This window comes from Astyanax mexicanus, chromosome 5 (genome assembly GCF_023375975.1).
Source record: "Astyanax mexicanus isolate ESR-SI-001 chromosome 5, AstMex3_surface, whole genome shotgun sequence".
Classification (NCBI taxonomy): Eukaryota; Metazoa; Chordata; class Actinopteri; order Characiformes; family Acestrorhamphidae; genus Astyanax; species Astyanax mexicanus.
In genome coordinates, this window is record NC_064412.1 from 39,363,950 (window position 1) to 39,375,390 (window position 11,441).

At 38.6% G+C, this 11,441-nt stretch overlaps 2 protein-coding genes across 2 annotated transcripts in view; one reads left to right on the forward strand and one right to left on the reverse strand.

The window, feature by feature from the left end:
• The window catches only part of abcc6a (ATP-binding cassette, sub-family C (CFTR/MRP), member 6a), a 43,500-nt gene extending 36,892 nt beyond the window's left edge, over positions 1-6,608 (forward strand). The window contains exons 27-31 of the mRNA XM_007248830.4: positions 581-727; positions 1,065-1,223; positions 2,048-2,214; positions 2,819-3,013; positions 4,398-6,608. Of these exons, the coding sequence (XP_007248892.3) occupies positions 581-727; positions 1,065-1,223; positions 2,048-2,214; positions 2,819-3,013; positions 4,398-4,506 (777 nt within the window). The 3' untranslated portion in view covers positions 4,507-6,608. The remainder of the gene's footprint in view (positions 1-580; positions 728-1,064; positions 1,224-2,047; positions 2,215-2,818; positions 3,014-4,397) is intronic.
• Positions 6,609-7,378: 770 nt separating this feature from the next.
• On the reverse strand, positions 7,379-10,811 carry sumo3a (small ubiquitin like modifier 3a). The gene is made up of 4 exons (XM_049479275.1): positions 10,656-10,811; positions 9,134-9,262; positions 8,879-8,950; positions 7,379-8,464 (listed from the first exon to the last, which is right to left on the reverse strand). The coding sequence occupies exons 1-4, from the start codon at positions 10,674-10,676 to the stop codon at positions 8,402-8,404; spliced, it is 285 nt and encodes a 94-aa protein (XP_049335232.1). The 5' UTR covers positions 10,677-10,811; the 3' UTR covers positions 7,379-8,401.
• Positions 10,812-11,441: the final 630 nt, after the last annotated feature.

Here is an 11,441-nt window from a genome sequence, read left to right on the forward strand (position 1 = left end):
TGATATTTGTCTGATATGCATTTTTTGTCAAAACAATATTGGTACAGACATCCATTGCAGACCATTTTTTGTAGCTTTTTTTGTGAATATCAATATTGGAATTTTCTCATATCTACAGAAATTAAGAAATATATTGTGATATACATTTTTGACAATGTGGTCCAGCCATGTTTAGAACATTGCCCATTTCATCTAGCAGCATGCTAAAGATTTTGCACATGAACACCTTTTGGATGCTCCAGATTAACCACAGAACTTGTGTGAGATCTTGCATAAAACACTGTTATATTTATGTTTCTGGAGGCCTAACCTGTAGAAGAGCTTGGTTGTATGAAAACAATACAACACTACCAGAACTTAAATAAACTTTTTTCAGTTTGGACCATACCATCAGCACAATGTGTATAGTCACTGTAAGAGGAAGGGTACTTAGGGTTCAAGTATCTTCTGTATTGAGCTACAAGATCAGATACCCTTTTTAAAAAATCACTATAGAGCTAAAACCTATGACTAACTTAAAAAGGCTCAAATGTTTCTCCACTGATTTCCATTCAGCCCTCTAATTATTTTCTCTTTGCAGGCCGCTTGGACCTCAGAGGGCAACTCACTACCACCCACTTGGCCTCAAGTAGGCACCATAGAGTTCGAGGACTATGGCCTACAGTACAGGAAAGGCCTGGAGTTTGCTCTGAAAGGCATCTCCCTTCATATCCAGCGAAGAGAGAAGGTAAAATAATTAATAAATCTCTCACTTATCAACAGTCTAGGTCTCTTTATGTTATTGTATAAAATATGATATGATATGGTCAGTTTTGGCATAGAACAGTTAAACTATGGGCCCTGCGCTAGGCACATCGCAATGCTCTTTGCCACCTTAAACACTGTCAACAGGCTATTTTCATGCCTTGTGCATGCGCCGCTAAAATAGCGATGAAGCAAATTAATATTTCTATGCCGTTGAGCGTGGTGGTGTACCACTGACTAAGAACCTATAGGCTACAGTCCACCAGGCTAAGCAGTTACACCATGCACACTCAACACACATATATATTTTTGCTTTTAAGATCGGCATTGTGGGAAGAACTGGTGCAGGGAAGTCCTCTTTGGCTCTGGGAATCTTCCGGATCTTGGAGGCTGCAAAAGGAAAAATTTACATTGATGGCTTCGACATTGCTCAGCTTGGACTCCATGATCTCAGGTCCCGCATCACTATCATTCCACAGGTAATTCCAGCAGAACATCTCCGGCACACCAGGCTGCTTCTATTTCATGGATTCATGGATTTTAAACAAACATATTTAAATAAATTGAAAGAAAATAAAATCCTTTAGTTCACACAAAGTACCACTTTTAGAGATGGTCATAGCAATGACTACTGTCCATTACTTTATTTTAGTCCTAGCGCCTTTTTTAATGCTGTCCCTTTTTAATGTTGTCCTTTTTTAAAAACGGGTGTTTTTCTTGGATAAGCTAAAAAATATTTTAATCAGAAAAAAATAAATATAAATTTTACCAACTCAAAGCAGACTCACCAAACCAACTCAAAACATTTTATTACCATCTGATCATACTATTTATATAGTATGTGTGTCTTATTTATTCAAATAAATAACAACAAATAAAATGTGAAATATGGACCCTTTAAAAGGAGCAACCCAACACATACAGAGAAAAAGTAAATTTACATGCTAAAACAATTAACTTAAAATTAATTTAAGCAGAAAAACAAGCTAAACAAAGAGTTATCGACCCTTACAGTCAATTTCCAATCAAAATGGACTTGTGCATCAAGCATTCCTAGTTTCTGCATTTCCAAAAATAGAAGTAAAAGGTTATTGATATGGTCTTGCCTTTTTCTTATATAAACAGAGGTTTACAGCATATTCACCCCAGATTGCCTGTGCTTTGTTTGAGTGCTAATCCACAATTACATCAAACATATTTGTGTCTTATTCTGTGATTATGTGATCAACACCCCTTAGGCTCTGATCACAGAATCACCCTGAATCTTTCTTCATCTTTGTTTTCTCTCACTGTTTTTCTCCAGGACCCAGTGTTGTTCTCTGGTTCGTTGCGTATGAATCTGGACCCTTTCGATGCTTATTCTGATGAGGAGGTGTGGGGGGCCCTAGAACTGTCTCATCTGAGAAACTTTGTTTCTGGACTGCCTGAAAAGCTTAATTATGAGTGTTCAGAAGGAGGAGAAAACCTCAGGTAGGAACACCTACAATATAACTTACAGGAGATCAGATTATTTTTATTTTAAAGCAGTGTTATTCCTGAGTGGGGAGGGGAAAACATATTATAATAATATAATAGTAGTGCTAGGCGGTGTACATATGGTATAAGGAATTAGGAACCAGTATGCATTTTACACATACCGCCATACCACTAGAGGCGCTGCAGAGCACTGTGTGGAACAGTGCTGCCAAAAAAGCACAGTAGCAGAGATTGCTAACTAACACTAGCTAGTTAGCATAACAAGCTAACACAGCTCGGTGGAGCCTCACATTGTCCTGCCTGGAAAACATGCACAATCGTGGTGCTGCTAATGATGCTGATACACACTACTACTGCGAACACAGATTTCAGAATAGCAAACACAGTCTTCATCTGATAAAAAAACATATTCATCTGTTTTGAAAGGAGTCCGCACCTCAATGCACATTTTTAAAGCTTTTTAAAAAATATTTTTCAGTATGCTTGGTGCAACTGTATATTCTCCCCAGAAAAAAATCACCAAATTCCCAACAGAAGTGTAGACTGTCACGTTAAAGCACTACTCGCTCACTCACCTGCCTTTTGTTTTGTTTTGCAGTCTCGGTCAGAGGCAGCTGGTATGTTTGGCGAGGGCTCTCCTTCGTAAGACGAAGATCCTGGTTTTAGATGAAGCGACAGCAGCGGTGGACCTGGAGACAGACACGCTGATCCAGTCCACCATCCGCAGCCAGTTTGAAGACTGCACAGTTCTCACCATCGCCCACCGGCTCAACACCATCATGGACTACACCAAGTAAGCTTTAACAGAGTTAAATCTAAAATGTACCATTCTAGTTTACATTATGGTGCATTTAGTGGTCATGTGACAGTAGGGCCTGGTGGATTTGGAGTTGAGTTTTTACTAAACAGAGTAAATAATTAGTGGAGGTGTGTTTCCATCAGTCTACAACTCCATCTTTAATATAAAAACATACTTAGCACCGCCCTCTAAAGGTCTTCCTGCCACATTACAACAGACTGGACTAGGTGTACTAAGTACTGTGGGGAGAGACCCCCCTAGTGGAGAATGCAGAAATGAAATCATGGTGTTTTTCAATATTATTCTAAATTCTTTATTTAAAGAATATTTTGTCTTTTTGGTCAAAACCAAAATAATGTACCTTCTTTGTCAAGATTCTAATTTCACTATATCCAGTGCAGAGGAAAAATATTTGCCCCTTACAGATTTCTTTCGGTTTTGCTTTTTTGCGTTGCTTACATATAAAACGCATATTTGAAATGATCATTTCATTTATTAAGGGAACATGAATTAACTGTGATTAACCACATTTTTGAAAAGCTGGGTTCAATTTCACTTGTCACAACCAGGCTTTATTACTTCCAGAAATGTAGAATCAAGAAATCACTTAAAAAGGACCTGTTTGAAAACATGAAAAAACAACATATTATACCCTGATCTAATAAAGTTCATGAACAAATGAGAAAACAAAGTCATTATCTTTTATCAGTCTGGAAAGGGTCCTTTATAAAGTTATTTCTAAAGCTTTGGGACTCCAACAGACCACATTGAGAGCTATTATTCACAAATTGAAAAAACATGAAACACTGGTGAACCTTCCCAGGAGTGACTGGCCCACCAAAATTACCGCAAAAGTGCATGGACAACTCATCCAGGAGGTCACAAAAGAACCCAAAACATCATCTAAAGAACTGCAGGTCTCACTTGCCTCAGTAAAAGTCAGTATTAATGATGATACCCCTGGACTTTGGGAAATATTCTGTGGCCTGACAAAAGTGTAACATTTTGGAAGGTGTTTTTTCCTTGATAAATGTTTTTAAATTATCATTTAAAAACTGCGTTTTTATTTTTACTCAGGTTTTATTTGTCTGATATTAAAGTATGTTTGTTCATTTGAAAATGTAAGTATGATTTAAAAAAAAGCAAAAACACCCATTTACAACACTATACTTAAAAACATTTTTAAAGAACTGAAGACACTTGTATGTTTAACAACTAATAGTATAATCATTAAAAAAAATCACCAATGTTTCTGACATTGTCTCCATAATAGTTGTAAATAACTCTTTTAAGGGCCAAAAGGGATGGTAGGGATATAGAGCAGAGCGCTGTGTATCTTGCTGAACTAAAACCACTGTATTCTACTGTTTTTTTACAGGGTTATAGTGATGGACAAGGGACACATAGCGGAGATGGACACCCCTGCTAACCTTATTGCACAGAGAGGGCAGTTCTACCGCATGTGCAGAGAAGCTGGCTTAGCGTAAGCCTCTACGCTACAACATTAGTCTGCTGGCGCCCCCTTGTGGCGGACTCCAAGTAATCAGTCACATCAAGACACTCCTTGCAGGCCAGTGTAAAAATACACAGAGACAAATTTGGTGCTTCACTATGGACAAGATGGGTACTTGAATTCCATTACTCCTCTAATGTTTTGCAATGTTTTGAGCGTGTTTTTCACGTGTACAGACAAATTCACTGTGCGCTTTTTGAAGTTAAGCTGAAACCCTATTTACTCAGGTTGACTGTCTTTCTCAAGGGCATCTCGACGGTAACTGTACGCATCCCTTCCGAACTGGAAGGTAAAGAAAGGCCTTTTACAGTTTGGCCTTTTATTCCATCTCAGCTTTTGCTGCTGCTGTTCCCGCTACACACAGCCAGTAGCAGGTTGAGGTGAGGACAGTGCAGACTATTCCATTAGCAAGGTTCAGTGTTGGATCTGACTTGATATGATGGGAAAGTGTCTGGTGGAAACGATTTGTAAATAGTTGTATATATAAATATATGTATATGTATTTCAAACATAAGAAATGGTGGCACCACTGTGTCCTCTACTTCTACCTATGCCAATCACCTTAAGAATTCATATACATCAAGAATGTGAATAATGAGCACATCATTGATTCTGATGGTATTTTTTTTTTGTAGGCAACATTTAACAAAACATTTTGAGGAACATTTAAGGCTTGAGCCCTGTGCTGCATTCCATTTACCTGAGATGTTGAATGTTGGAAGTTGGATGTCTGATGTCTAGGTTGACTGCATCCCAGTTGGGTATTACACACCAGGAGCATCACAAGAGATTTATGAATTTAGGGAGGACAATGAATAAGCCTCATAGGATAATTGGAGACACTGAAGACCACCCACTAACAAGAAAAGATATAAAATTCCAGCAAAGATACAAGAGCATCATATCCAGTATCTTCATATTTGTATGTCCCATTTTTAAAGGTTTTAAACACAAATACAAATTCAGTATGTGGATGACGATGCCAGCCCTTAATATTTCTCAGTGGCTACATGTTTATTTGGGAGAGCTAAATAAAATGTAAAGAACATTTAAACATTTAGGCTCAACAATGACCATGCTACATTATTAATCATGTTATACACTATTTTGCCTATCCAAACCCTATAGAGACATGTCCACAGAATTTGGGCCAAGGATGTAGGACAGTACTGTTATAGATAGTTCTAATTAACTGTAGCTACAATACTGCTGCTTTCACTACTGTTGCTACTGTTGATTTGAGTGCAGCCATCTTGGATTCTAAACAGGGGTTACGACTCTAAATTTTACAATATATTGTGAATATGGAAGGTAATGAATTGTGAATGTTTAAATCAAATTTTAAAACTTTCAAAGAATATAAACACTATCTAATTTATAAAAGCTGAGGAAAAAGATTTTTTTTTATCCAACTAGATAATTGCACCACCGTCTGACACCAATTTTTACATTTGAACTAAGAACCAAGATCAAGGAAATTCCAACATCCAAACTCAGATGGAATGCAGCACAAGATTCTATTATTCAGACTGACAAAGGGAGAATCATTTTTTTGGGAAAAAAAGATGAATGTTTAATAATTATAGTGCAACACAGTCTGGAAAGGCCCTCAGAAGCCGTTCTCTGTTGACTCTTCTACTCAGAAGCCATTTACATGTTTAATAGGGGCATCTAGGAGAAAACCAGTGGAGCAGTCCAACTGTTGCGTGTTTGTTTATTTCAGGCAAAGTAAACACATGAAATGGTTGGTCAATAAAGACGAAATTGAAAAAAAAAAAATGTCCAAAGGCTAACCAACAGAATCTACATCACAAGTGCCACAAATCCAGACTCCACAACAGTAATTATAGATCTAGATAACTGCTGACATGTTGAACACACTTGGTAAATTGACACAACACTTGATTACCTAGGCAATTGGGGTTTTCCCTTCATATCATTGTTTTGCACAAATGTTTAGTTCTCTATTCCAGTTACTGTAGATCGTGTGCTCTTACTTTATCCAGTCCTTCAGAGTGGATGTTAAAAGAGAAGCTACTTATAACTATACACAAAAAGGCTGTATTTTATTTATACTTTTGCTTTTTTATATTGCTTTTGTATTGAACAACACATTCAAGGTTGGTTTGTACAAATATTAACTGTATGTTAAATATTAAAATCTTTTTGAAGATCTGCTGTGCAATATGAACAATTTGTGCTTGCCTGTGTACATCATCAGTTAGAAAAAATGCATCAACATGCTACGGTTCCTGTCCCATGACTTTTGCCATTTTCAAAAAAACTAAAGCAAGCTGCACTGATCTGCAGAATATGGTTGTGTTGCCTCAGGCATTGAATATGAATAAGATTTTTGCCAAAAACACTTGCAGACAACTCTAACCACATGCTGCTGTGGGTGGTAATGCCTCCCAACATATTCCTTGTACCACAAATGATCAACTAACATACTTAATGACAGGGCATCTGTTAAAATAAAACAAACAAAAATGCCTTGCTCTCTATATGTAGTAAAAAATAAATAAAAAAACATACAAAAAGGCAGATGGGAATAGATTTAACATTAATACTAATAATGCTTCATTAATTTTTTTAATCAAATGTAATTTTTGCTTGCCTAGTACACGGACTATGTGGGTAGTGTGCAATGAGGGATTGGATGTGCTTTCTTTGATGTTTTTGGGTAATCACCACACACAGCGAGAGCATGTTCAAGCAAGCATTTTCTGACTACATAAAGCACCATGTAATGGTATTCTCAAAATTGCCATCAAATAAAACATGTCACGCACATACTCGTTTCCTCATTAGATCCACCACAATCATAATAAACAAGACATCAGCAATCTGAGTACCAAACTATATTTATTGTATACAGTAGTAAAGGACAACAAATAATGTACAAATCAGTACAGAAAGATGGAGAACACATGGATGCTGATTCAGCCCAACCCTTACAGATACCAGTCTGCTGGACCACACAGCAGGAGGTGAGAAACAAGTTTTGGGGGGAGGGGAGGATAAATTAGACCTTTCCTCTCTGGAGACAGCAATTCCCTTTAGCTTTAACAAGGCAGTAGACATTGGGACTATAAAAATCAAAATGGTCAATTTCTGTCCTCTCTGTAAATTCAAGAGAATAAACAGGGTCTTGATAGATATTTGTAATAAAAACCTGGACTTTGCATTAGTTCTCTTCAGGGTTTGGTCCAGTATCCTGATCCTCACCACTTATTACACTACCGGACCAGGGTTCTCCTCTGAGGGAGGAAGAAAGTTCCCTTCAATCCCATCCCCCTTTGTTACTTCTTGAGTGAGGCAGTTCATTTTAAAATAAATGTGGAGAAACAAACAAAGAATGCAGGGTGGGCATCTCTTCAGCTTACAGACATAAAATAGATCCTGGCTTAAAAGATACTTAAAGCTGCATGACACAGAAGGGGGAAGATCCTCATTCTGCAGAATATAGACAATATGGGCATAGACCATTTATATTTCAAAATGGAAAGAATGGCGGGACAGGCAACTATGGCCCGACTTTCTGGCCAGTATTACACACTGAGAGACGCAACAAGTAGTTCAGATGGCCATTTTGAACTATACCTCAGGGCAGCCATCTTAGTTTTGCCTGCAGCCACATTTGTCATCTCACAGACATGATTACATACTGAAAGAGTGAAGTGGGAGGGGGAATGAAAAGAAAAAAAAAAAAAAATCAAAACAAAAAACCTGGTCCCACCCTATGAAAACTAGGGAGGACTTTCAAATAACTGGCAAAGAAGGGAAATGAACAGTACAGTTAAAGAGAGCATTTAGAGGAAAACATGTCAAATAAAACAGCCGAGTGGGAGCTCGCTGCGCGAATAGGTTTAGCGAGAACCGCCTGTCTGTTGTTGAAATACATCGATAGTGTCCTCATCCTCCATCTCCAACTGCAAGAAAGAAAACATATTAAACCAACTGGATACAACTGATCAAAGTAAATAAACATAAGAGAAAAGAGCAAAAAAATCCCAAATTTTGACAATAGTTTATAATTAACCTTAAATTCGCTCAGAGAGACATTAAGCCAATAAGATAGCAGTTGGCTGCAACAAATGTACTGGAATATTTAGGGGCACCCAAGAGGACAGATTCATAAATAACAAAATGTTAGAGTTTAGTTAATTTTTACATAAATTTCTGGATTCTATTCCTTAAGCTAGCGTAAAGTTGACATAGCTTTTACACTTCAGACTGCATGAGCTAATTTTTGTACATTTTATCTACTTATAAGTAATCTATACAATTTGTGGTGAAGCTGTGATTTAGTCATTGTGGGACAAAGGTAATCCTTATATGCTCACCTGTGCCGGCGTGTCTGTCTCGTTTATTGGCTGTCCATCAAACCTAAACCTAATCTGTCTTATTGACAACCCCTGCAAGAACAAAAAATAAAACATTAGTGCAGCTCAAGACCATGCATGCATACACAGTAACAATGGAAACCGCATTAAAGAGAAGAAAACAAACATATATAAAAGGCAAAATATGCAATCACCAATCTCTTTTCCACCTATTAACAAAAGTCAAAAAACACAAACAAGCAAGCATGCACACACCTGTCTTTCACAGTATGCTTTCATTAGTTTGCTGAGGGGTGTATGCCTTTTGATTTTAAACTGGACCACTGATCCATCCTGCCCAGCCACCTTCAAGTTGATGTGATCGTTCTCAGTCTTCACTCCCTCCTGTAAGAGAAAAGAGGGGGAAATGTAACAATGAGACATGTAAGCAGCTTCTATTGGTTAGAATATACAAATACAAAATGTTAACATGTTCTATTGCAAACGTCAGGGTAACCATTCTGAGTGATACCATGGACGGATGTGGTTAATCACATGTTTATAAAAGCTGTTCAGAAAGTGGTAAAGGTGTTCTGTGGTTCAGTAAATGTGGCTAACTTTATGTACCAAAAACAGAAAGACAAAAAGTAGATTGGATACCATTTTCTCATATCTTTTCCTGAAAACCAGACTGAGAAGCAGAAATAAAAACTGGCAACTTAAGGAAATGGATGAACCCAGAATGGGCTGAATGGTTGTTTCAATTAGCTAACTAGCGTTAGCTTGGTTAACTAACCTATGTTAGCTAATGCTAGCTACCATTATTTTTGTCTGAGCTAATAGCATCTCCTAGCTAACATCTCCCCACAGATACAGTCAGACATTAGCGAAAACTGACTAGCTAGCGTTAAATACAGCGATTAAAAAGTGGTGAAACTGCGCAGATTCGCCCTTTCCTGTTTAAGCGCTCTTAATGCTATCTAAAGAGCTCGGGGTGTGAGAAAATGGAGAGGCGCTAGCTTATTTTCCCTCCATAAGCCTCACACTGCAAAGCTCCCCTCATAAAGTGAAAGCTAGCTTACAGCTAAACACACCAGAACCTGGCCATTACAGCAACAAGCCTCACAAAACAACATGAAGCGAGCTGAAACACGGCGGTAGCTAACATTAGCTAAGTGGCTAACCGCTACACTACCCAGCTCTCAGTGAGGAGACGCGTCGTTGAGGCTCTTTGCCGCCGCCGCCGTGCGCCATTTTCGCATCTGGTGCAGCTAAAAGCCTGCACCTAAAATCAGCTCCCAAACAACCCGCTCACCTTCACCCTCCCCGTTTAAATTAACGAGCATTTTAACACGATTTAAACCAATTAAGAGGCTCATGATGAATAAACTCGGTCGATTCCAGTCAGCGGCCCGTTGCGCTTCTTCTCGTAGCGCCACTTCTCCGCTTTCACAAAGGAAAAGCCGCAAAGCTCGACGCTGCTTCTCACACGGCGACGGAAAAACGGCGCAGAGCAGGTAAACAACGGCGCGCTTTCAATGGACGACCGTCCGCCTGTGTCTAATTCCCTGAAATATTTAAAGAACCCGCGGAATAACCGGGTTTTATAAATGTAGCGGGAGAATGGAAAAACCCCGCGGCCGCACGCTGGCTTCCATTTTCCCGCACAAATGCGCAGCCTGCCGAGCGCACTCTGAATATAACACTGAACCGGCGCTTTTCCCTCCGCGCGCGCTCTTCTTCCTTCCCTCTCCCCCGAACACTTGCTCCCCACACGGACACCCGGCTCTCGGCTCACCTTGGGCTTATCTTCAGACATCTTCTCCGCGGGTTTTCTTGCTGATCTCCGCTCACCGTGTTTGTGTGATTTCGCTACTGTCCGCCCGGCCGCCACGAGCACGCGCCTCTCTTTACCTCCTTCGGCCCTGATTGGGCGTCACAGAGTCACGTGTTCCAGTCTGGGCGGGAGCGCGCCGCGCGTTCCCGTGCGCGCCTCTTTCTTCTGGGGGGAGGAGTGAAAAAAAAGAAACAAGAAAAACGGGGTCGCGCGCACAGAGACAAAAAGGCGCGGCCCCGCTCAAACCCACGGATTAAATTAGGATTATTAATATTTTAAGTTAAACTGGTCCGTATTGAAGACAGGCCTATTGATAGATACCGAATATAATTGATTTTTTACACGTGACGTTTGTGTCTGTGGGTTTTCTGTGTCTAATGAACAATTTAGTCATTCTTTTCTCCGCCACTAGGGGCAAGCGATTTGGACCTGCACACAAATAGGCCGCCATAATAATAATAATAATAATAATAATAATAATAATAATAATAATAATAATAATAATAATAATAATAATAATAATAATAATAATGAATAAATGATAATTTATTGATCCCAGATTTTCAAACCATGCCTTATGTCAGAGCAGTAAAATGATTTTATATATTTGTTATTATTATCTGTTTATATATCTACCTTAATAACTATTTTCTGTAAAATACAATACAATAAATACAATAAAAACGTTTTTTTTAAATAAATAAGTAAATAAAAATTATGTTAACAAGTGCTGAATGAATTGATAAG

Coding starts and splice junctions, on each gene's coding strand:
- sumo3a (XM_049479275.1), bottom strand. CDS start 10,676: ATGTCTGAAGATAAGCCCAAG. Junction 9,263..10,655: donor TGTCTGAAGATAAGCCCAAG/GTGAGCCGAGAG, acceptor TTTCTCTTACAG/GAGGGAGTGAAGACTGAGAA. Junction 8,951..9,133: donor AAGCATACTGTGAAAGACAG/GTGTGTGCATGC, acceptor TTGTTCTTGCAG/GGGTTGTCAATAAGACAGAT.